General features: G+C 49.3%; 1 protein-coding gene across 2 annotated transcripts in view; it reads left to right on the top strand.

Annotated features, from left to right (window-relative positions):
- Window positions 1-3,020: 3,020 nt before the first annotated feature.
- Window positions 3,021-25,648, top strand: part of ACOX2 (acyl-CoA oxidase 2) — a 32,112-nt gene continuing 9,484 nt past the window's right edge. The window contains exons 1-13 of one of the 2 annotated variants that reach the window (XM_516559.7): window positions 3,021-3,222; window positions 5,141-5,391; window positions 5,816-5,978; window positions 6,193-6,344; window positions 6,786-6,893; window positions 8,523-8,642; window positions 8,969-9,084; window positions 9,697-9,869; window positions 11,379-11,541; window positions 13,680-13,870; window positions 15,735-15,914; window positions 17,734-17,839; window positions 22,915-23,132. In XM_516559.7, coding sequence (XP_516559.2) covers window positions 5,232-5,391; window positions 5,816-5,978; window positions 6,193-6,344; window positions 6,786-6,893; window positions 8,523-8,642; window positions 8,969-9,084; window positions 9,697-9,869; window positions 11,379-11,541; window positions 13,680-13,870; window positions 15,735-15,914; window positions 17,734-17,839; window positions 22,915-23,132 — 1,850 coding nt within the window. In that variant the 5' untranslated portion in view covers window positions 3,021-3,222; window positions 5,141-5,231. Of the gene's footprint in view, window positions 3,223-5,140; window positions 5,392-5,729; window positions 5,979-6,192; window positions 6,345-6,785; window positions 6,894-8,522; window positions 8,643-8,968; window positions 9,085-9,696; window positions 9,870-11,378; window positions 11,542-13,679; window positions 13,871-15,734; window positions 15,915-17,733; window positions 17,840-22,914; window positions 23,133-25,648 lie in introns of both variants that reach the window. The other variant, XM_024355549.3, reaches the window with a different exon arrangement.

The following is a 25,648-nucleotide window of genomic DNA, read 5'->3' as shown; positions in this document are numbered from 1 at the left end:
AAGGTGTTGCCAGATGGTGCCATGCAGTTCCAGGCTCTTGGTGTCCCAAACGAAAAGCTGGACTGGGCCGGGTGCCGTGGCTCATGCCTATAATCCCAGCACTTTGGGAGGCTGAGGCAGGTGGATCATTTGAGGTCAGAAGTTCGAGACCAGCCTGACCAACATGGTGAAACCCTGTCTCTACTAAAAATACAAAAATTAGCCGGGCATGGTGGCACATGCCTGTAATCCCAGCTACTCAGGAGGCTGAGGGAAGAGAATTGCTTGAACCCAGGAGGCAGAGGTTGCAGTGAGCCACTGCATTCCAGCCTGGGCAATAGAGCAAGGCTCTGTCTCAAAAACAAAAAAACAAAAAAACCAAAAAACTGGACGTGACACACACAAGTAGCAAAGCCAGCAGCAATAGTTTATTAAGCACAGCATTATACTCTCAAAGAGGGCAGAGTGGGCTGACCTCTGCGAGATGAGATCAGCATCAGTTTCCTGGGCTTGTGGTCTTCTTATGTGTTCTTTTTTCCCTTTCTTTTCCCAAGGCTGCCGAATCTCTAGCTAGTGTCTGCCTTTTGATTGATAGGCGTGTTGCTTACTTTGTTTGGCCCTTGTGTGCTTGCACGTCGCCTCCGTTCCATAATCTCAAGTACATGCATGATATGCAGTCCATATGCATGAGCTTTAATGAGCTGATTATCATACGGGGTCATGTTAAAGATGCTTTTTCGCTCTAATGAGCATGCCTATCTCGGAGGAGCTGCCCCTTACTGGTTTGGTCAGGATCTTGCCAGCCATGGGGTCTCTTTACTCAGTTTTTTATCTTACTTTTGTTTTGGCTGCTTAACTTCTGCTTCTTCTCTTGCTTCTTGCTCACTCACCCCTTCACCTTGCTTCTGCTTTCGCTCATTCCACCCTTTATCCAACCTCCAATTCCTTCTGCTGTTCTCCTGCCTCAAAAGTGTGCTTCCCTGGTTGTCAATACTTCGTGCATATTGTAAACATCGTTGTTGGGAGAATTAAATGCTGTCCATACAACACCACTGGGAGAGGACACCTAGAAGCTCAGTCTATTCTCTCCTAGACTTCGTGCTATGTACCTTTTCCTTCTACTGATTTTAATCTGTAATCTTTTGCTGTAATAAACTGTAACCATGAGTATTACAGTTTCTTCTTGTTTGTTCTAGAGGCAAAGTCTCACTCTGTCACCCAGGCTAGAGTATAGTGGTTCCATTATAGCTCACTGCAGCTTCGAACTTCTGGGCCCAAGCAATCCTTCCACTGCATCCTCCCAAGGAGCTAGCACTACAGGCACACACCACCACACTGGGCTAATTTTTACATCTTTTTTGGTAGGGACAGGGTCTTGCTATGTTGTCCAGGCTGGTCTCAAACTCCGGGCCTCAAGTGATCCTCAAGCCTCAACCTCCCAAAGCAATGGAATTATAGGCGTGAGCCATCGCGCCTGGCTCAGTATAACAGTTTCTAAGTTCTATGAGTCTTCCTAGCAAATCACTGGACCTGAGGTTGATCTTGGAGAACCTCTGACACACTCAAATAAGTTCTGAAGATTAGCTGACAATATTGCAGCAGTGTTAATGGCTTGGTTTCATAACTGTACCTTAGAAGAAGCTGAGTGAAGGATATACAATAACTTTTTGCAGCTTTCTGAAATTCTAAAGTTATTTCAAAATAAAAAGTTAAACACAAAGAACAAGGAGACAAGTGTGATCATTGTTAGTGCTGGGTGTTAGGTACATGCAGGTTCATTATATTTTTCTCTCCACTTTTGTACGAGTTTGAAATATTTTGTAATTTAAAAAGCCTTTTTAAGCTAGAGAATTCAAGATTTCAGTGCAACAAATCAAAATGATCACATCCAAAACATACAGAACAGGGTCAGCTTCAAAGTGGATGAGAAAACAATTTAAACATGGAGAGTTTATTAAAAAGCCTTGCTCCAAGGGCCCCTGAGCAAGGCTTTCTTCACTGGGCACTTCCTGCAATCCAAGCCTTTCTCTACGGCAGAGAGGAACTAAGTCATTGCCCATGGTCAGTGATAGCATAAATCCTTGGTGGAGATGAGTCCAGGTGTAAGTAAGAACTTTCACCTCCAAACAGTGGGGCCAAGACCACCTTCCCTGAAACCACTGCCCACAGCAATGAGGACTGCCAGGAGTCTGAGCCCCACAGCTCCAGAAGGACCTACTAGGTGATAAGTTGCAAAGCTTGGGCCACAGGTCCTGCCTCTTCCTACAGACACAAGCTAGACACTACCTTAGGGATATGATGGGGTGCTGTGAGGCTCCTTACTGAGCAAATACCTTGCATTACAGGGGAGGCCAAGGCCCAGAAAGGAGTACACCTGCTCAGAGTCAACATAGCTCAGAAGTCCTGCCAGAACAGGAGCCTTGATCTCCTACTGGCCCCTTGATTTCTTTCCCAGTCTTACACAAATGTGTTATGTAATCTACTTATTGTGCAAACCCAAACAAAGTGACATCCCCTCCCTGAGCTTGTTTCCTTACCTGCAAAATGGGGAGCCGCTTCTGACTTTCCAAGGTGGTTATGCAGGGAGGGAACCTCTAAGCCTCTCATTCCTCTCACTAAGACCCAGCTCCCATCTGGATCCCACACACTACAGATGGATGCTCCACAAATATTTTTCCAGGGAATGTCAGGGGATGCTAAGCATAAGACAAGCCATATTTTAGAGCAGAAACATGGGGAGAGAGGAAAAACATACACCTTACAGAGCAATCCCTTCACATGAGGACCATCTGAGGGGAGCCTATTAAGCTCGCGTGATATTAACAGCTTGAGTGCCTGAAGGGCACACAGTGAAAGATCAGGGAAGACCAGGATATCACTTTGGAAACACTGCCGGGGTACACAGCTTTTTGGTACAAGTAGTGTCAAAGGAATCCCTGGCTTTGAGATGTAAGGGCTCCAACCTCCCAGCAGTCCTCCCAGGGCAGCCCCAGCGACAAGCACAAAGGTCACACCCATGCAGGAAGAGAGGGAGGAAGGAGAGGAGCTCCATAAGCCCAGACAAGGGCTTGAGAGCAGACAAGGGCTTGAGAGCTGGCCAAGCAGGTTCTCTCAGCTTCTGTGTTCCAGCCCCTCTGTGGGAGGAGAGAAGGGCAGGACCACAAGCCTGCCAGAGGCTGCGGCCTACAGCCGGGGAGAGGCCAGCCCGGCCTACAGTGCGGACACAGGACAGAGGGGAGCCAGGTGAGCCAGGTTTTTGGGCAGGGAGGGACTGGGAGACCCCAGAGGAGAGGGCTGCCCCCGTGATGACCCTGTCTGCAGCTCCGAGAGACCCTGAGCAAGGCTTTCTTCACTGGGCACCTCCTGCAAATCAGGCCCTGCACTAAGTGTTAGGGTCACAGCATGACAGTGACAAAGATCCTGGCCCTCTTGCAGTTTCTGTGTTAGTAGCAGGGAGATGGAAGTAAACAAAAACATACGAAATGAGTAAATGATCTCAAATGTCAGAAGGGGATAAGTGAAAAGAGAAAAAGGAGAGCAGAGTGAGGACAGGGAATGCCGGGGGAGGGGGCTTGGGGTTTTAAAGAGGGTGGCCTCTTTAAGGTTAAATGAGGTTCAATGCAAAAAGCCCTAGTGACATTTGAAGAAAGGGTGTTCTGGGCAGATGGAGATGCCCTAGCAAAAGCTGGCAGTGGCAGGGAGGCCTGGAGCATTCAGAACAGCAAGGAGGCAGTGGCAGCAGAGCAAGGAAAAGAGGTAAGGCAGGACGAGAGGAGCCGTACTAGGTGCACTTGCAGGACTCCAGGGGGCAGAGGATGGGGCCCCTTGCCAGCACCCCCACAGCCCTGCTGGGGGTATTGGTTTGAAAGCCTCATATGAATCACTTGCTACATGTGGTTGCATGACCCTTATAAAGTCTCCTCCCTTTCCAAGGCCCACATCCTCTCCATAAAATGGTAATAACAGCAGTGCATCTGTCAGGTTGAGGTCAGGAAGGAAGGGGATCAAAAGCATGGCAGCCTGCCGGAGAGATTTACAACATACCTGCTGCAAGCTAGGAAACGCAGAGCTGGCCTCCCAGGCCTTGTGGGAGGAACATGTAAGCAAATAAGAACTTGTCCCTAACCCTAGAGCACCCAGGGAATGAGGGAGCTGAACTTTGTTCAGAGAGAACAGCAGGGGCAAAGGGTAGGAAGAGAATGAGTGGAGGCCAGGGATGAAGGCAGTAAGTTGACATAGGAGAGAGGTGAGTGGAGTAGGGGTGGGTAGACACAGCAAGGACTCCATTCCACAAACAGTGGGCCCCAAGGAGCAGATTCCAAGCAGGAGAGGAAAACAATGTGATTTGCAGTTCAAGAGTTCACCTGGCAGCTGGGAGAACAAATAAGAGGAACACTGAGGCCAAGTAAGAGATAACAGTGCCCTGGATGCTAGCCAAAGAGATAGCAAGGAGCAGATGGCCTCAAGAGACTTGTGAAATAGGATGGACTGCACCTCATGGTTGCCTCACTCTGGAGGAATAGGGGCTTCTCAGAGGCCAAGCACTTGCTATGAAGGAGATAGGGTCCAACCTGGGTATGAAAGACACTCAGGGGCTCCAGGGGAACACTTCACAGGCAGGAAGAAGGCTTCCTCCCTTCAGTTCCACAATACACCTGCAGGGCTCATAGAAATGGAGCTGAGTGATCCTAGAACCTAGGAGCAGCTTAATGAGACCAAGGTGCCCCCAGCAATCCTCCACAGTGGAGCTGTAGTATGGACAAGTCATGTGCTTTGTGGTCAGACCCCATCCAACTCCTGGCCATCTCCAGCTGTGTGGCTAGGGGCCACTCAACCTCTCCAGGATTATTTTCTTCAGGTGTAAGCTTCACTGACTTTTTTGTGAAGATTTCCCTAGGCAATTCATGTAACTCAAACTGCAGTGGATAGAGCCCAGTCTTTGGGGTCAGGCCCTGTCCAATCTTGGCTAACAAGTATTGAACAAACATGTACCAAGCAATGGCTGCATACCATGCCTACCATGCACACAGTGCCTGGTCCACAGCCAGTGTCCACAGGGGGAGTGGGGAGGTGGAGTGGCATTCAGGTACTTAGGGATGTCTTTCTTCTACCAACCAGCCCTGGCTGACACCCAGCCCTAGGCAGTTCCTCTTGCACACAGGTTCTTTGCACTGACCAATGCTGAGAGCAGACCCTCGGAGCAGCCGGGTTGGAAGTGTCTCTCCACAGTCACCAGACAGATCCAGGATAGGATGGGCAGCCCAGTGCACCGAGTGTCATTGGGGGATACCTGGAGCAGGCAAATGCACCCCGACATAGAGAGCGAGAGGTATATGCAGTCCTTTGACGTGGAACGGCTCACCAACATCCTTGATGGAGGTGCCCAGAACACTGCACTCCGCAGGAAAGTTGGTAAGGGGAAGCTGGGGAATGGGACATCTGTTTTATGCCCCATGCTTCTCTTGTAAGAAGAGTCCTTCATTAGCAGTTCTGCTTCCAAATAACAAACTTTGCCCTTGAAATTCCACTGTTAGAGATTCATTCCTTCGAACTGTAAAGACAATCTTCACATGTCAATATTGCCTGAGCCCACCTAGGGGATAGAAGAGTCCTAGGCAGCAGAAGACCTGGATTCTGGTCCTAAAATTCTGCCACTGCATAGCTTTGTAACCTTGGGCAATTCACTTTCCCACCTTGGTCCTCAGTTTTGTCATCTGTAAAATAACAATAATGTCTGACTTCCTTTCCAGATCCATGAAGCAAGTGGGTGAGAAGATTTGAAGGTGCCAGAAACCTCACCCAGGTCCCTAAGCCCTCTGTTCTCTGTCCTCTGCAGAGAGCATCATCCACAGTTACCCGGAGTTTAGCTGTAAGGACAATTATTTCATGACCCAGAATGAGCGTTATAAGGCTGCCATGCAGAGGGCATTCCACATCCGGTTGATAGCTCGGCGCCTGGGTTGGTTAGAAGATGGTCGTGAATTAGGCTACGCTTACAGGTGCTCACTCCTCGAGCAGCCCCACTAGAGAGGGATCTACCTGGGATCACCTGGAAACCCCCTAGCCCCATGAGCCATTTCCCCCAACAAAGGGAAGACTTGTTGGGAAACCAGGATGCTAGGTGCCCTTTATCTCCTGTACTCTGCTCAGGCAGGGGGTACCTGGGCCCCTGTCTCCAATAAGCTACTCAACTACAGCATCTCTCCCCAACAGAGCCCTTTCTGGAGACGTGGCCTTAAATATACACAGAGTCTTCGTGAGAGCCCTCAGGAGCCTGGGCTCAGAGGAGCAGATTGCCAAATGGGACCCACTCTGCAAAAACATCCAGATCATCGCAACGTATGCACAGACAGAGTTGGGACATGGTGAGCTAGGACTGCTGCGTGTGGTGTTTAGGTTGTGCACTGCAAAACTCCAGAGGGCCCATTTACATCTAGGTAGTCATAGGTTCATATGCTCCGAGGGACATATGTTTAATAAGAAAACATTCCAGCAGCTGGCAGTCAAGGGTCTTGAGGAAGGGGTGCCGCCTTCTAATTTGCACGTATTGTATGAGCTCCCAGTGGGGCAAGTCGTTCCTTCTGGAAACATCAGCAGCCACCCCTTCTCACGGACTGGCTATAGGGGACTGTGTGTCCCACACACAGCCCACAGATGAAAGGGGAGAACTGCCTGCAAGTACAGCTGGTAGCTGGGCCCCACTCCATACTGCGCTGTTGCCTAAGAGTTCAGACCCACCTAGAAGCAGCTTCACAGGTAAGAACCCCACCTCAGGCCAATGTCTAACACCCCTCCTTGATCCTAAGGGACATATCTTCAGGGCCTGGAGACTGAAGCCACCTATGACGCAGCCACCCAGGAGTTTGTGATACACAGCCCCACGCTGACTGCCACCAAATGGTGGCCTGGAGACCGTGAGTATACATCCACCCCCCTTCCTTATCTCTCCCCAAGTAGAAGAATGTTGGAGGGCAGAGTAGCACTGGCTTTGAGGTCCAACAGACCTCAGATTGATTTTCCGTTCTAGGCTGCTGACCTTGGGCAAGTCAGTTCACCAACCTGAGCCTCAGGTTCTTACTCTGTAAAATAGGTGGGATATTAAACATTTCATTAGTGAGTGGCTGGAAAGTCCCCAAAGGAACTTTGAAGTAGAGGAGACAATCGATCCATGAGAGACAAGGCCTCACTCACACACACGCACAAACACACACACTTGGTCTAGTCCTAGGCACTCCTCACAACCCCGGTTCCTCTCATCTCCCGAGTTAGTGGCAGAGCTTGCCACCAGCCAGAGCACAGGCCCTGTGATGACACAGTGGAAAGAATACGCCTGCCTGCCCCTGCTGCAGACACCCAGGAAGGCTCACGCCCACCACCAGCCCCCATCAGGCCACCAACGCCGTACCTCCTGCTGTGGCCACCAGGTGGCGGCCACATCAAGCGTCCCTGAGGCTTGGTGATTTACCAAGCCCCAAGGAGGGATTTCCCCTTCCTCAAACTTGAGAATTTCACCTCCAAGGACACATCTGTGGCACTTGGGGACCCACACGTTGTGTGGAAAAAATTAAAACAAATATGCTGAGCCCAACTAAAGCAGGAGAGTGACAGAGATGAGAGACACATAGAGAGAGGGAGACACAGGCAGAGACCAGAGACATAAGAGAGAGACATGAGCCGGGTGCGGTGGCTCATGCCTATAATCCCAGCACTTTGGGATGCCGAGGTGAGTGGATCACCTGAGGTCAGGAGTTTGAACCAGCCTGACCAATATCATTAAACCTCATCTCTACTAAAAATACAAAAATTAGTCGTGTGTGGTGGCGGGCATCTGTGGTCCCACCTACTCGGGAGGCTGAGACAGGAGAATTGCTTGAACCTGGGAGGCAGAGGTTGCAATGAGCCGAGCTCAGGCCATTGCACTCCAGCCTGGCGAAAGAGTGAGACTCGGTCTCAAAAACAAAAGAAAGAAAGAAAGAAGAAAAAGAAAAAAAAAGAGAGAGAGAGATGAGAGAGTGATGACAGAAAGAGAGAGAGAAAATAAATGACCACCGTCAAAAATGAAGACAAAAGAAACCAGCCTTTTAGATCAGACAGACCAGGGTACAGATGAATCCTAGCTCTGCCCCTCCAGGCCAATGACCTTCAGTGTGTCACTCTACTCTCTGAGCCTGTTTCCTTAACGGGAAAATGGGACTCATGATCCTCTCTCCCCTGCAAGAACTGGAAAGCATCTATCACAGGGTCTAGCGCCACCTGGATTTTGATAAATGATAATTATCTGTATTCATTATTATAAGGTTGATGACAGAGTAATTCATTAATAGTTGGGGGGGCAAAAAAAAAGCTGGATCATTTCACAGTGCCTTTGCCAACGCCGCTAGGTTTGCTTGGTTCTTTGGGGGCAATCCCCTCTCTCTTTGATCAGTGACTTTTCAGGGCCCCAGAGGTACCCATCCAAAACCCCAGCCCCAGGAGGCTGGGTTGGTTGGGAAAAGCAATGCGCAGGTCTTCCTGTGACGGGCCGCTACTCTCTCTGCCCTCAGTGGGACGGTCAGCCACCCACGCCCTGGTCCAGGCCCAGCTGATCTGCTCAGGAGCCAGGCAGGGCATGCACGCTTTTATTGTGCCAATCCGGAGTCTTCAGGACCACACCCCACTGCCAGGTAAGCCCATAATGCTCCCTCAAGGAACCCTGCCAGGAGGAGAGCCCAAGTGGCCCCCCTGACCTGGGGCCCCAGAGGGCCACAGGAGTAGCTAAGACATGTCTCCCTTGGGCAGGGAGCGGTCCAGTTGGACAGACTTGGTGCTAACTGGCTAGGTGAACTTGAGCAAGATTTAGCATCTTTCTGACCTCAGCTTGTTCACCTGCAAAATAGGTACAATAATCCCAGTGTCACAGGCTGCTGTGACCTGGAATGTGTGTATGATACCTGCCACATAGCAAGCACTCTCTCAACTGATAGGTGTCCTCATCTCCATCTCCTTCAAGGAATCATCATTGGGGACATCGGACCCAAGATGGACTTTGATCAAACAGACAATGGCTTCCTGCAGCTGAACCATGTGCGGGTCCCCAGGGAGAACATGCTGAGTCGCTTTGCACAGGTTACAGATCTGGGGAGGCTGGGGACTTGTACTTCCTGGAGAGGGGACCTGCGCTTTGTGCAGGCTGGGCCTGGGTCCTCCATAGAGCTTAGTTTGGGCCACATAACCTCCTCCCCCAAGAGAGGCTCTGATATCCCACAGATAGGGGTGAAACCCCTGCTTAGGAGCAGTATGATCTTGGGCACAGAGCCTCAGACCTCTCATGCAGAAATGCTCGTCACATAGGCTGACAGAGCAATCGTGGGGTGGGGTGGCAGCCCCAGGAGAGGATAGGGCTGAGGTGATCTGCATAATATTTACCCACAGTGAGGCCTGACACAGCCAATCGCCCAACAGATACCAGCCAGAATGCCAGCAGGAGTTCTGAAGGTCCCAATTCTGCCAGGCATCACCCCTTTAGTTATGAGTCGTGGGGAGGTCCGGGGTGTCCCAGGAGAGGCACTGTGAAGCAGGGCACTTGGGGAAATGGCCTGGTATTTTAACACTCCAACTCCAGATGCGCCGGTTGAGGGGCGAGGTGCCCTCCATGTGTGGAGCCCCACAGCTCTGGAGAAGCGAGGGCATCCTGGGAAGCCTTGGCCCAGAACTTGTGCCCGTCCTTGTTCCACACAGGTCTTGCCAGATGGCACCTACGTCAAACTCGGTACAGCACAGAGCAACTACCTTCCCATGGTGGTGGTGCGGGTGGAGCTGCTGTCAGGGGAGATCCTCCCTATACTGCAGAAGGCCTGTGTCATCGCCATGCGCTACTCGGTCATCCGCCGCCAATCCCGGCTCCGGCCCAGGCAAGGGGTGCCCAGTGACTGACTACCGCAGATATGCTGCCTCTTGGTCCCACAGTGCCTCCCCCTGACACCACCCTTCTGCCAGAGCCAGAGTGCTGGGAGCAGGCAATGCCCCCCACCACATACACACACACAAACACAAAATCTACCCAGCCTGGCCCCATCTGGGCATGTCAGAGGGGTCTCTCTGGCTGCCTCTAACAGGGCTGACCAGCCGGCCTAACCTGCATCCTCAGTGCCTGGCCCCCATCGGGCTCTATGTGATAGTGTCTTTGGCCCTGTAGCACCAGGTCTGTCTGACTCTGTGTCTGTCCGAGTCCAGCCATGTTCTGTGCGGCTGTGACGGGTTGGACGGGTCTGGGTCAGCCAGTTGCCAGCTGCATCAGACTATGGCTGGCTGAGTTGATTCTGTCAGGCCGAGCCTAGCAAAATCCAATATCATATCGACTGTGTGTGGCTGAGCTCGTTCTGTCCAGCTGTGCTGTCAGCATCCCACTGGTATGTCTAGTCTGGATCCCTTTTGTTGTAATTGGTTGTGTTGCTACCACTCCCTCCACCCCACAGCACAGAATAGCAAGGGCTGCCTGAACCCTCTGTGAACACTCAGCTCGGCCATTTCACTTCATCCCTCAGCTTCCTCAGCTACAAAATGGGTGTGGCAGAAGCGGCCTTTCAGTGTGGTGTGGAGGGTGAAATGCAGTAAGGCACATTAAGCCCTCAGCCCAGGGTCCTTTCCTCTGGCAAGCTCACAGCGCCCTCGCCTGGCCTGGGCTTCAGAATCCGGGCTGCAAGAGTTCTCTGGAGGACAGGGCCACTGGGAAGAAGGGGCTTCTGCTGCTGTCCTGCCCGAGGCCCATTTATCTGGGCTGCAGAAGTGTCCCCAGGGTGGTTATAAGAAAGATGCGCCAGGTAAGCAGCTGCTGTCTGGAGAGGAGGCTTCTTGTAATCACATCCTCTTTCAATCCAGTTACTGCGAGCTCCTAAATGCTGGACATAGCCTTGGGCACTGAGGACATAGCAGCGGATAAGGCAGACACAGTCCCTTCCTTGGGGTTCCATCAGACCTGAGTTTACATCCTAAGAGTTATTGTTTAGGCTTGACATATTCCTCAGCACGCGGCAAGTGCACACGGGCAGTGGAAGGTCACAGGTTCAAATCATCACAGGTGCAGGGCCACAACTCTTCACCTGAAATCTTGGGACCAGATGTGTTGGAGTCTCAGAACTTTTCAGGTTTTAGGATAATACTGTGTATATGCTGGAATTCTATAAGCCTCCCTTAACAAGGGGCAGTACCCACCAACAAATGTGTCAGTATTCCTGCAGTGAAATGTGTGGATGTTCATGTTAGATGGGATTTTTAAAGGATTATCAATGGCCTCGTGTCAGTTCAAGTTTTGCAATGAGTTCTAAGGAACTGTCTGTTTTTGAGGTTTTTATAGTGTCGGGGATAGGGGAAGGTGGACACAACAGGTAGTGATCTAAATCTTCTGGTTCTTTTCCCTTCAGTGACCCAGAGGCAAAGGTCCTGGACTACCAGACACAACAGCAGAAACTCTTTCCTCAGCTGGCCATCAGTTATGCCTTCCATTTCCTGGCAGTCAGCCTCTTGGAGTTCTTCCAGCACTCCTACACTGCCATTCTGAACCAAGACTTCAGCTTCCTGCCTGAGGTACCTGCTGTCTGCGGAGGGGCAGGCGCTGGGAGCTAAGATTGTTCCACTCACTGGGGAGCAGCCACAGCCCCATCCCCATGGGCACTCCCCACCCCCACCTCTCCCAGCTTTCAGCATCCCAGGGCGTCTGGGTGAACGGCACCCTGGTATATAAATTTACCCACAACCAGCCCCCAGAGAGCTTCAAACATGCTAAGAGAAAACAATCACACCTAGCGTAGAGAACACAGGTCCACAACCCCTGATGTGTATTTGAAACATGAAAAGCTCTGAAAAACAGTTGTTTGGAACTCATTTGGTGGCATAGTTTGACCTGAACTGACCTGATTTATCCCTCTGAGTGTGAATACATTTTGCAGTAAAATTATTAATGTGTTTAATCACTAAAGCTGCCCCAAACCCCACTGGGGCTATTATATAAAATGCACTTTAAATGCCACTTGGCCTCTCTATAATCCAAAAGTTACTCTGATTCCTAAACACATCTGGCTCACAGGTCTCAGGTAAAGCATTGTGGACTTACATATATAGTAAAATTCAGTCTGTCCAGGCTACCATGCTTTATAAGCACTGCTCATTAACCCTTCCAACTGCAATGAGGCACAGAGAGATCAAGGGACATAACTTTCCTCCCAAGGACTTGAAAGCTCCAAAGATAGGCAGGGGCTTCAAGAACCAAAATCTGAAAGCAGGCCTGCTGCCCAGCAGCCTCTGTCCTGTTGGGGCCACTGTAACAAAATACCATAAAGCAGTGGTTTATAAACAACAGAAATTGGCCTGGCATGGTGACTTACACCTGTAATCTCAGCACTTTGGGAGGCCAGGGCAGGAGGACTGCTTGAGCCCAGGAGTTCAAGACCAGCCTGAGCAAGATGGTGAGACCCCCGTCTCCACAAAAAAAAAAAAAAAATGAAAAATTAGTCAGGTGTGGTAGCACACACCTGTAGTCCCAACTACTACTTTGGAGGCTGAGGTGGGAGGATTCCTTGAGCCCAGAATTCAAGGATGCAGTGAGCTGTGATTGTGCCACTGCACTCCAGTCCAGCCTGAGCAGCAGAGTGAGAACCTGTCTCAAAAAAGAAAAACAAACAGATTTATTTCTCACAATTCTGGAGGCTGGGAAGTCCAAGGTCAAGGCACTAGTGCATTTGGTGTCAGGTGAGAGCCTGCTTCCTGAACGGCCGTCTTTTTGCTGTGTCCTCATATGGTAGAAGCAGCCTCTTTCTTTTTTTTTTTTTTTTTTTTTTTTTTTTCCTGAGACAGAGTCTCACTCTGTCACCCAGGCTGGAGTGCAGTGGTACAATCTTGGCTCACTGCAACCTCCGCCTCCCAGGTTCAAGAGATTCTCCTGCCTCAGCCTCCTGTGTAGCTGGGACTACAAGTGCACGCCACCACGCCCAGCTAATTTTTGTATTTTTAGTAGAGACGGGGTTTCACTATGTTGGCCAGGATGGCCTCGATCTCCTGACCTCGTGATCCACCTGCCTTGGCCTCCCAAAGTGCTGGGATTGCAGGTGTGAGCCACCAGACCCAGCCAGAAGCAGCCTCTTTCATGAGGGCACTGATCCCATTCATGAAGCCTCCACCCTCATGACTTAATTACCTCCTGAAGGCCCCACCTCCTACTACCATCATAATACCTCCTAATCCTAGTCCTAATCATCAATACCTCCTAATCCTAGCCCTAACCCTTGAGGGTTAGGATTTCTACATAAGAATTTTAGGTGGACACATTCAGACCCTGTCACCCTCCTACAACCCAGTAAGTGGGCTTACAGTGGACACCCATCCTCATAAGCTAGCTTTCTAAAACCCATGCCAGCAAAATCCGTAACTCCTGGAGGTTTGTGGGCCCAATCCAGGCAGCACCCTCTTCCCAATCCTGGAGACACTGGCCAGGCCAGGTTTTCCTTCACTCTTATGCCCCTACAGCTACATTGCCTAATTGTGTGCCTCTGGGTGAGTCACATAAGCTGAGTACCCGCCTTCTCATTCATAAAGTTGTGAGCAGAGGAAACACTTCTTACCTCAGAGCTGAGCTGGGCATGAGTAGATGCTCAGTAAGTGGTGCACAGGGTTGGTCCCTATGGGGGAGGCCCCCTAACACCGCCCAACCCCCCTCCGTGTTCTCACAGCTCCACGCACTGAGCACGGGCATGAAGGCCATGATGTCAGAATTCTGCACCCAGGGAGCTGAGATGTGCCGCAGAGCCTGTGGCGGACATGGCTACTCAAAGCTGAGTGGCCTGCCATCACTGGTCACCAAATTGTTGGCCTCCTGCACCTACGAGGGTGAGAACACAGTGCTCTACCTGCAGGTGGCCAGGTAAGGTCCAGGCTGACCCAGGCCTTTGCCCAAGTCCTTGGGGACCCACCAAGCTTCTGTTGGGTGGAGGGTTCCGTCTGAGGCCCATAAAAAGAGCAGGCTTTGCGAAGTGCTATTTGGGAGCTGTCCAATTCCCCAGTATGACTAACCTATCCACTTCTAGGCCACCATCCTCTCTCACCTCCACCACAGCCTCAGACCCCTCCCTGGTCTCTTGCTTCTATCCTGTCCTGCTTCTCCACAGGCAGCCGGAGGGATCTTTTCAGAGCCTAGGGAGGATCACATCTTTCTCTGGTTTGAAATTCTTCAACGGCTTCCCAGTGCTCATAGGAAAATGACATATTCTATGCTGTGGCCTGCAAGGTCCATGTGACCTGACCCCTGCCTCCCCGTCCATCCTGCTCTCACCACCTCCTGCCTCTGCTCACTTCTTCTTTTTTTTTTTTTTTTTTTGAGATGGAGTCTCACTCTGTCACCTAGGCTGGAGTGCAGTGGTGCAATCTCGGCTCACTGCAACCTCTGCCCGCCGGGTTCAAGCAATTCTCCTGCCTTAGCCTCCGCAGTAGCTGGGATTACACACCACCATGCCCATCTAATTTTTGTATTTTTAGTAGAGATGGGGTTTCACCATGTTGGCCAGGCTGCTCTCCAACTCCTGACCTCAGGTGATCCACCTGCCTTAGCCTCCCAAAGTGCTGGGATTACAGGCACAAGCCACCGCACCCAGCCACCTCTGCTCACTTCTGCCGGCCACACACTTCTTTCTGTCCAGGAGGCCTTTGCATTTGATCCCCTCCCACCCAACATGGCCTTGTTTCCTTTGGAGCAGTTTCACAATCTATCATTGTCTCATTTTTTTGTTCACCTTTTTAGCTCTACTCTCCAACTAGATTAGGAGCTCCCTGAGGGCAGGGACTACCCCTACCTTGCTCGCTTTAGCATCGCCTAGGCTTGGTGCAGAGCCTGCACACAGAGGCTCCAAGCAATGGCCAAGTCAGCTTCCTCCACACAGGCGATTTCTTTTCATCCCTCTTAGGTCTGTGGGCCCTGGAGGCCGACAGAGCCTCATCCTCACCTATTCTCAGGTGACCAAACAGGGCAAATGCTTCCCTATGCAAGGAGAAAGAAGTTCACTGGCAAATATGAAAAACAACATTTATTATATTTTTAAAAATATATAACATCCCTTGGTTTTTTTCCAAATTAGAAAAGGAATACAATAGCACATATTATGTACTCTGCACTGTGCCAAGCACTCTACAAATATCATCTCATTCCATTTCACAAACCCTCAATCAGATGAGAACTGTCCTCCCCACCTAGAGCTAGAGAAACCGAGACTTGGGAGGTGAAGCTTCTTTCATCACACAGGTCTCGGCGAGGCTGTATGGGAATCCAGGGCTGTCTAAGCCCAGAACCTGTAACCACTGGATTATCCTAAAGCAGCAGTTGAGAGTCACCTATAATCCTCCTACTCCTGTTAGCATTCTTGCCTCTATCCTTCTTTTTTCAGCTAAGAAAATTTAATTTCCACCCAGTCACTGTACAAGTCATTATAAATCCCAAAATCGCAGTGTTCTGATGGAAAATTCTGTTTGCTCAGATCACAGAAGGGTTTATGTTCAGGATCAGAGAGTGTCTGGCCCAGCTCCACAGGTCCTGGGGTATGCCTGACTGAGGGCCTCGAGGCAGGATGGCCCGAGGGGGAACCCTCAGGAGGGAGGCCAGGCAGAGGCCTGGTGACCTGGCTCTCCCATGGGAAGGCTGGAACCTAGCATGAGCTTGCCTGTCTCTGGGAGTGAGGGGTGCTGGGCTGTCTCACAGAGTCTCTGCCCTCTCACCTGCCTCCTCTTCCAACCCCCAGGTTCCTGGTGAAGAGCTACCTGCAGACTCAGATGTCCCCTGGCTCCACGCCACAGAGATCTCTCCCTCCATCTGTCGCATATCTCACCGCACCTGACCTGGCCAGGTGTCCAGCCCAGAGGGCAGCCGACTTCCTCTGCCCGGAGCTCTACACCACGGCCTGGGCACATGTGGCAGTAAGGTAAGCCAGTGCTGAGAAATCAGCCATCCCACCTGGGCACAGGCTCCATGCCACACTAGGGCCTTTGGATTGGTTGGGTGGACATTCGTGGATTCAGTTCTAAAAACCACCCCATGCCTAGCCTCCCCGGTCCTCTCAGTTCCTGCCACCATGGGCAGAGAGAGGGGATGCCCCCCCCCATCAGCCATGGACCCCCGTCACTTCCCCATCCTGGTCACAGTAGTAGAAGGACATCACACCTCTGGCCAGTGAGATATTTTTAAAATCTCTAGGGTCCTATGGTGATTTGCAATACAACGACTGTACCCATATGTAAATACTACAAATGTATTGATATGCAAATACCAATAAATAAAGCAAAACTCACTCATATGTTTGAAATATCCCATAATCTAAAAATAATTTTTGAAAATATGACTACATCACGGGATAGAATTCATTTATTTCCAGGGTCTAGTAGGCTCCAGGGAACATGGACAAAACCAAGGACTCATCCATTCTGTCATTCAACAAATATTGTTCAGTACCTACTATGTGTTAGGAATGAACAAATATGCCAGGGGCTGGGAATAGAGAGGTCCTGACCAAACACACATACCACCATGGAAAAGATGGAGGTTTAACTACCTAAAAAGAAAACGTTCTGAATGCTGCCCCCAAATTAAAACACCGAAAACAGGCTGGGCATGGTGGCTGACACCAGTAATTCCAGCACTTTGGGAGGTCGAGGTGGGAGGATTGCTTGAGCTCAGGAGTTTGAGACCAGCTTCGGCAACATGGTGAAACCCCACCTCTACCAAAAATACAAAAAATTTTAATAAAAAAAAAAAGGAAACACCAAAAACAAACTGGAAAAACATATTTTCAGTATATAATAAGAGGTCTTATATCCCAACGTGTGGTCCCAGGGATGGTTAATAGTTATTTCAAGATCACAAGCAACTTGGAACATTCATTTATTTATTCCAAAAATATTTATTAACTGCCTATAATATGGCAGGCACTGTTCTAGGCATTAGGGACCTATCAGTAAATAGGCCTGATAAACACCCCAAACTCATAGAGCTAACATTTCAATTGGGAGATTTGAGGAGGGGAAAATAAGGCTGCTCGAGGTGATTAAAGTGTCATGGTATTTCTCCTTGCTTGAAACTCAATGTGACATCTGCTTATCTATTCCCTGACAAAGCAAAAAACATATTGCTTAATAAACAGTTTGCTTTACACACAAATTCTAAGGGTCATGGATGTGCAGGGAATAGAAAATAAGAGGGGATTAAAGGTTATTTAATGACTAATTTAGTGGTTTGCAGGACAAAGGTTGGTTTTCTCTTTTTGTTTTTAGGTCCCTTGGGTAGAACCTGCAGCAGGCTAGGTGACCGACGGGCCTCTCTAGCCTTTACAGAAAAACCATTCTCCTTGCTCAGGCCATAGGACGTCAGTCAACAAAAAGGCCTGAACATACTGGTGTGAGGCTGGAATCTGCATTAGAAATAGGGGACAGCTCCTGGCCTGTGGCCCTGAGGCTTTATAACATGGCGATTAACAATAAGTCAAAATCCTGGCTCCACTCCTTACTAGCTGTGTGACCCTGGACAAATTGGTTAACCTCTCTGGGACTCAGTTTTCCCCATTGCAAACTGGGGGGTGCCTGCCCTTAAAAGAGTTAAAAAGATAATAAATATCAATCATTTAGCTTTATGGCACATAAGTGGTCAATAAACAGGCATTATTTCTACTTCTGAGGGACCACAGGAAGCCCATCAGTTGTCTTTTCCACTCAGTCAGGAAGCTGAACCTTTTTTGCTTTGGCCTTCAGGCTCATAAAGGACTCAGTGCAGCATTTACAGACCCTGACGCAATCCGGAGCTGACCAGCACGAGGCTTGGAACCAGACCACTGTCATACACCTCCAGGCTGCTAAGGTGAGCGCCTGCCAGCTGAAGCTGAAAGGGATCCATTTTGCTTCCCAGGCAGGCTACCCTGCTGGGAAAATCCGGGCTCTGCCATTATTCCCCAACTCTGCTTCAGTGGCGGCTGCCCTCATTTCACTTCCAAGGCTTTAGTCCAGGGTATTTTAATTAAAGGACTTAACTCCAAAGCAATCTTGCTGGCAGCTCTTAGGGGAAAAGGTAATGAGGCAGTGTTATTGGATTTGCTTCAGGTTGTTCAAATATTTCCTCCCAGATAGAAAAGCAGGTCAAGTCTCCCCTTAGCCCCACAGGCAATCCTTGGATGTCTGATTCCATTTCCACTCGTTTTGTGTTTCTGCATAATTCACAGTCGGTCGGCAAATATTTGAGCACCCACTCTGCCCTGGGCACTGACCTGGGTGCTCAACAGTGAAGCCACTGCCCATGCACGGCTACAATCAAGGAAGCACCATGACAGGGAAATACAGGCTGCTATGGAATCCCAGAGCAGGTACACTTCTGCCCACCTGGAGGAGTCAGAAAGACTTCCCAAAAGAAGTGGCATATCGGCTAAGACTTCAAGGATAAGCTGAAATTAGCCAGCTAAAGGGTGGGGTGGCAGCTTTGGAGAGAAAAGTTTCCAGGCAAAGGGAGCTGCGCGTGCAAAAGGAGGCAGCAAGAAGGATCCTGGTGTGCTTGGGAGGAAGTGCAAATCTCCCAAGGAGGACCTAAGGAGAAGGACTGAGATAAGGGGAGAAGGAGAGACAGGCAAGGCCTCTGACCTTTTGCACCACTGTGAAAAGTTGGGGTTTTGTTTTCATTGCAATGCCTTTGCTGAGTTTGTTTGGAGGTGGGGTAAAGTGATGAGTTTCATTCTAGAAGAATCATGCAGGTTGCCCAGGATGGAATGAAAGGGAGCAAGTTAGAAAGGAGCAAGTCTGAACCGGGACTGAGGGTGGTCCTGACCATGAGCATGGCAGAAGGCCTGGAGACAAGTGGGTAGATCAGAGATGCTAAGGGGGAAGAAGGCAGGGACAGGCCTCAGAGTGCTGGGGTGGGAAAGAGGTAAGAACAACTCCTGAGTTCTAGCTGAGGCAGCTGGGACTCTGGCACTGCCAATAACTGGAAAACTAAAGTGATCACGCCAATCCTCAGGCCTCAGACCCAGAAAATGGCAGCCTTGGAACAGGAGAGCCCTGAAGGGCTGCAGAGGCCCTCGTGGGACAGGGCTGGTCAGGCAGGCTGGACGTTGAGCACCACCACGTGACCCACGACCTCCACCACACCACACGTGACGGGATTACCTCTGCAGCCCTCAGTTCTGCTCAGCCTACAGCAGGGGCACCCCCTGCTGTGCTAACTGTCCTGTCAACACAGAGGGTGAGCCAAGGCTTCCTGCTTTCACTGGATCACCAAAACAGGAACCACAACCACCCATTATCCACTCATTCATTTTCCAAACCTATGGCCTGCCTTCAAATGAACCAGATGCTGCTTGCCAGGGTTACTTCATTTAATCCACACAGCCCTGGGAGGGAGACTGACATTATTTCCACTTCAAGGGTGAGGAAAGAGAACTCAGGAGTTAGGTCCCAGAGGTAGGAAATAGCTGAGTCCAGATGCTTTCCCTTCCCACACCACTGAGGGTGTGATGAGTGACTGAGGTGAGCAACAAATTCTGGGGGGATGGAGGGTGACAGCCAGCCAGCCTGCGGGGGAAGAACACGTCCCTGACAGCTTCCTGGGGAGGTGGTGCCCCAGCTGAGTCTCCAAGGTCATAATGGATAGGGCTTTCTGTACTCTCTGTGCTTTGTGGGGTTATTTAGTCTACAGAAAGCTTCAGCACCCAACTGGGCCCCATCTAGAAACCATAAATGTGCAGGTAGAGATAACTGCAACTTGAGGGAAGAGGGGATGATACTGCCAGAAGAGTAGACAAGGGGGAGCCACGGGCTAAATTCTGGTCCCAGCTCTGTGTGACCTCAGGCAGCCCCTTCCCTCTCTGGGCTTTAACTTCCCTGTCTGTAGACAAAGGGGCATGGAAGAGCCCTTTAGGCTCTGTCAGGCTGTGGTCCTATAATTCCGACTCTGACCAGAAGAGATGTCAGTCTCCAGGACCATGGGAACAAATGCTGGCCTCATTATAATCCAGCCTCAGTCTCCTGTGGCTTTGGCCACACAGGGTTAGGAATACAGCCCTGGTGTGGATCTCACTGCTACCACTTCCTAGCCATGACCTTGGGCAAAAAACTTAATCTTTCAGAGCCTCAGTCTCTTCGTCTGCAAGATAGAGCTAATAACAGTACCTACTTTGTAGGATTCTAATAAAGATTAAATGAGTAAAACTTAGAGAGGCAGCGAGCACCCCCACCCCCAAATTAGACAGGAGGCAAGATTTAAACCAACACACACAATGTAAATAATGTTCACTGTGCTCAGAGCGTGGGGCCAAGGTTCAGCTCAGCCCTTCCCCAAAGTGTAGAGGTCACCTCTGTCTCTGATCCTCATCCTGCTTTTTAAGGCCCAGGCCCTTGGGCAGCTCTCCATCACTCCACTCCTCAACTCAGAGCCTTGAGCATTTGAGGATGTGGCTCTCAGATTAGGACAGGAAAAGGAGTGCGGGTCCGCAGTTCTGCCAAGCTGGACCCAGTCTGAGCAACAAAGGCTACTGGGGCCAGCAGAGGCAACACAGCACATCTGCTCACCTTCCACAGCCAAATGCTGCAAGCCCAGCATGGCTGTGAGCACACCATGTCTGAATGGCAAAGTGGAGTTGTCAGCACCTGTGTGAGGGCCCCCTAGGAAACACAAGTTCTTTCCAAGTGAGAAAGCGGATCGGGTCACTGCCCAGCTGAAGACTCCCAGTCCCACAGAGCAAATTCTGACCATGTTATTCACAGCCCTTCACTGACCTGGGCCCCAGGTATGAGTCCACCCTAACCTCCATGGTTCCCCATCATCACCTCATTATACCACCACACTTCAGCCTCATTAAATTGCCTGCAGCTTCCTGAAGGTACAGCCTTTTGCACATAAAGTTCCCCCTGCCTGGAATGACCTTTCCCCCAACTCATGTCCGCCTGGGTGAATTCCTTTGAACCCCCAAGGCACTCTTTTTTTTTTTTTAAGATAGAGTCTCACTCCATCACCCAGGCTGGAGTGCAGTGGCATGGTCTCAGCTCACTGCAACCTCCACCTCCCAGGTTCAAGCAATTCTTGTGCCTCAGCCTTCCGAGTAGCCAGAATTACAGGTGTGCACCACCACACCTGGCTAATTTTTGTATTTTTTGTAGAGACAGGGTTTTGCCATGTTGGCCAGGCTGGTCTCGAACTCCTGACCTCAAGTGGTCCGCCCACCTCAGCTTCCCAAAGTGCTGGGATATAGGTGTGAGCCACCGCGCCCAGCCGAACCCCCAAGACACTCTAAGTCTTGCTACTGAAAATCACTACAGCAGCATGGGCATCACAGGGGACCTTGTCAGAAATGCACAGTCTCAGGCCCTGCCCTGGAATCTGCATTTTGACAAGATCCCCAGGTGATCTATATGCACATAAAAAGCTGAGAGGCAGGGCAGGGTCCAGAGGCTCACGCCTGTAATCCCAGCACTTTGGGAAGCCAAGGAAGGAGGATCACTTGAGCTCAGGAGTTCGAGACCAGTGTAGGCAACATAGCAAGACCCTCGTCTCTACTAAAAATACAAAAAAAAAAAAAAAAAGCCGGGCATGGTGGTGTGTGCCTGTGGTCCCAACTACTCAGGAGGCTGAGGTGGGAGAATCACTTGAGCCCAGTGGGACAGAGGTTGCAGCAAGGCAAGATTGCAACATTGCTCTTCAGCCTGGGTGGACAGAGTGAGATTCTATCTCAGAAAAAACAATTAAGAAGCACTGCTTTATACTTTCTCTCTTCCTTGCTCTCCCTTATAGAACTCATATATCCTACCTGACAAAATAATTGTGTGTGCTTGTCTTGACGAGATGCAGACTGTTCAAAATATGTTACAACCAGTAGGACAAGGCACCAACCAATCAAAATGGACTTCAGCCCTAGGGGAAGCAAGGTCCTGAAGGCCTCCTGCTGGGTCAAACATTAATCCTTTAGTTGCTGGGCTGTGGAGAGAAGGAGGGGTTCTTCGGGAAGGAGTCCATCTGGCAGAAGGGGCTCTCACAGGGTTGATGGCAGTGGACAGTTGCCAGCTGGTATTAAAGTATTATTTTAACAACTGCCACAGCCAGACCATTACATATGGGCTAAATAACAGCACTGCTTACCTTAAGGAGTTTATACTCTAGCTGGAATAAATTTCATATATATCTTGAAACTTTCTCACCCCATGGCGCACACATGTGCACGCACACACACACACCACTGACTTGAACACAGCAGACAACAAATAGCTATTTTCTTTTTTTTTTTTTTTTTTTTTTTTTGAGATGGAGTTTTGCTCTTATTGCCCAGGCTGGAGTGCAATGGCATGATTTTGGTTCACTGCAACCTCCGCCTCCTGGGTTCAAATGATTCTCCTGCCTCAGCCTCCCAAGTAGCTGGGATTACAGGCATGCACCACCATGCCTGGCTAATTTTTGCATTTTTAGTAAAGACAGGGTTTCACCATGTTGGTCATACTGGTCTCAAACTCCTGACCTCAGGTGATCCACCCACCTTGGCCTCCCAAAGTGCTGGGATTACAGGCGTAAGCCACCGCGCCCAGCCTTAAAATAGCTAATTTCTTAAGAACAGTGGTGCTGTCCTCCACCTTCCCCAGGCCAGCCTCCAATATGCCTGTATTCTTTCCTTCCACTTTCCAACCTACTTGAAACCGCTCCAAGCAAAAGAAAACAAGGGCCATGTTTCAAAGCCCACCAGTCCCCCCCGTCCCCGCCCCCCGCCCCCCACACACACACATATACACAACATCAAAACGCCTTGATCAGACCCAGAGTGAGCTAGGAGAAAAGGCAGCTGCTCATCAGCCTGCTGGGAAGCACATCATGCCTCAAGTTTATTCCAGCCATCTTGCCACGCTTCCAGGGTGACTTCTGGCGTAGAAAACCAGAAATCAGGAGAACATATCTTTGTGTCTTTGTAGGTGCACTGCTACTATGTCACTGTGAAGGGTTTTACAGAAGCTCTGGAGAAACTAGAAAATGAACCAGCGATTCAGCAGGTGCTCAAGCGCCTCTGTGACCTCCATGCCATACACGGAATCTTGACTAACTCGGGTGACTTTCTCCATGACGCCTTCCTGTCTGGTGCCCAAGTGGACATGGCAAGAACAGCCTACCTGGACCTGCTCTGCCTGATCCGGTGAGTGGCAGATACTTCAAACCATGTTAGTCTTCAGAGAATAACCCTACCCCTTGTTCACAGGTCACTTCCAACTCTAAAACCTTGCTAATGGGCAGAGCAGCAACAGCCCTGGAGAGGTCTACACCCTATTATCATTACACCAGCATAAAGCATTATGAATTAATGAAAGAAAAAAATGGGAAAAATACTGAAGAATAAATGAGCTACCTCAGTTGAACTCTTTACATTGTCAAGGAAATAGGAATAGTATCTAAGGAAAATCAATAAAATGAAGCATGCTACATATGAATGATATGTGCTAATGTGCTAATAATAGTCTCAACCATAGCAACTTTTTTTTTCTTTTCTTTTTTTTTAGACAGGGACTGGCTCTGTCACCCAGGCTAAAGTGCAGTAGTACAATCTTGTCTCACTGCAACCTCTGCCTCCGGGTTCAAGTGATTCTCCTGCTTCAGCCTCCCAAGTAGCTGGGATTACAGGTGCCCACCCCCATGCCCAGCTAATTTTTGTATTTTTAGTAGAGATGGGGTTTCGCCATGTTGACCAGGCTGGTCTCCAACTCCTGACCTCAAGTGATCCACCTGCCTCGGCCTCCCAAAGTGCTGGGATTACAGGTGTGAACCAACGTGCCCAGGCATAGCCAACCTTTAAAGAGCACTTATGTGACAGGCCCTGTGCCAAAGGCTTTTACATACATCTCATTTAATCCTTACAGCCCTTTGAAATGGGTACTATTAATCTCCTCATTTTATTGGAAAGGAAATTCAGGCTGATGGGAGTTGCCCAGTATCACACAATCAGCCAGAGGAGGGGCTGGGTACAATCTCAGGTCTGGCCCCTGGGCATGAGCTCTTAACCTGTATGTCAAGGTTAAGGTTGAGGTATTATATACTTTGAACACATCCTAGTCTTTGTTGAATGTGCTTAAGCAAATTCTTACCAAGTTTAGTAAACTTACCTTAATCTTCCCTCAGCTTCAAGATGAAAATTTTTTTTTAACTCTGTAATTCATATATCGATTTATAAAATAATAACACAAAGTTTTTTAATGCAGCATTAATGCAGTGCCATGTATGGTCAATGAAATACTAATGCAGTGCTTTCACACTATTATTCTATAATCTAAACGATTGCTTTAAAAACATATCAAAACCAAAGCCCAACCTGATCAGAGTCCTAGAAAAAATAGAAATAAAAACAATAAAGAAAAAAAAAAAGCCTGGGCAACATGGCAAAACCCCACCTCTACAAGAAATGAATCAGGCACACACCTGTAGTCTCAGCTACTCGGGAGGCTGAGGTAGGAGGACTGATTGATCCCAGGAGGTTGAGGTTGCAGTAAGCTATGATCACACCACTGCACTCCAGCCTGGGCAACAAAGTGAGGAGACCTTGTCTCAAAAAAAGGAAAGAAAAGAAAACATTGCAAATTATTTACCATTGTCCATAAGATTTAAAAAAATGGACTAATTTGAGAATATAATCTTTTTGAGACCTCACTGGGCAGAAAATATGGTACCTATTGCACGGAGTTAGAGGCGACTCCTAGAATCTCCAACAATTCTCATATCAACAAGACTAATAAAAAGAAAAAAAGAGGCTGGGAGCAGTGGCTCACACCTGTAATCCCAGCACTTTGGGAGGCCAAGGTGGGAGGATCACTTGAGGCAAAGAGTTTAAGACTAACTTGGGCAACATAGTGAGACCCTGTCTCTAAAAGATTTGTAATTTTTTAAAAATAAGATTTTTAAGACAGGTTTTTAAAAAACTAGACCAAATTCCTTTTATTTCTCACAATATGCAATATGTTACATGCCCTTTATGACTACTCATAGCATGTAACAGATAGCTGGTGGTCAAAAAAATGTTTGTTCAGGCCAGGCGCGGTGGCTAATACCTGTAATCCCAGCACTTTGGGAGGCCAAGGTGGGTGGATCACCTGAGGTCAGGAGTTCGAGGCCAGCCTGGCCAACATGGTGAAACCCGGTCTCTACTAAAAATACAAAAATCAGCTGGGTGTGATGGCACATGCCTGTAATCCCAGTTACTTGGGAGGCTGAGGCAGAATCGCTTGAACCCGGGAGGCAGAGGCTGCCGTGAGCCAAGATCGTACCACTGCACTCCAGCCTTGGCGACAAGAGTGAGACTCCATCTCAAGAAAAAAAAAAAGTTTGTTCAGTTAAATCATCAAAAACTGTCAAAAATACGTTTGACACAATCATGTCCCAGGTATAAAACTTTCCCTAATACAGGGAATCCAGTGGTGAAAACTATTAAGAGCATAATTAAGTACTGCACAGTTCAAGCCCAAGGGTGTCCATCTTTTTGAAACTCTCAGAATTTAAAAGCACTTGAAAATAATGTTCTAGCCCCGGTTGTCAGTGATGATAAAATACAAAAGATTACCTTAACACCCTATAAGCATGTTTTTTAAATTTGCAAACAGCATTTCTAAGTGCTTGCCTTGGCTCCAGAAACTTACAATTCAAGACAAGACAGACAGCCCAGATGCA

This window comes from Pan troglodytes, chromosome 2 (assembly GCF_028858775.2).
Source record: "Pan troglodytes isolate AG18354 chromosome 2, NHGRI_mPanTro3-v2.0_pri, whole genome shotgun sequence".
Classification (NCBI taxonomy): Eukaryota; Metazoa; Chordata; class Mammalia; order Primates; family Hominidae; genus Pan; species Pan troglodytes.
Note: the sequence above shows the minus strand (reverse complement) of the source record. Positions and strands in the feature narration are given on the sequence as shown.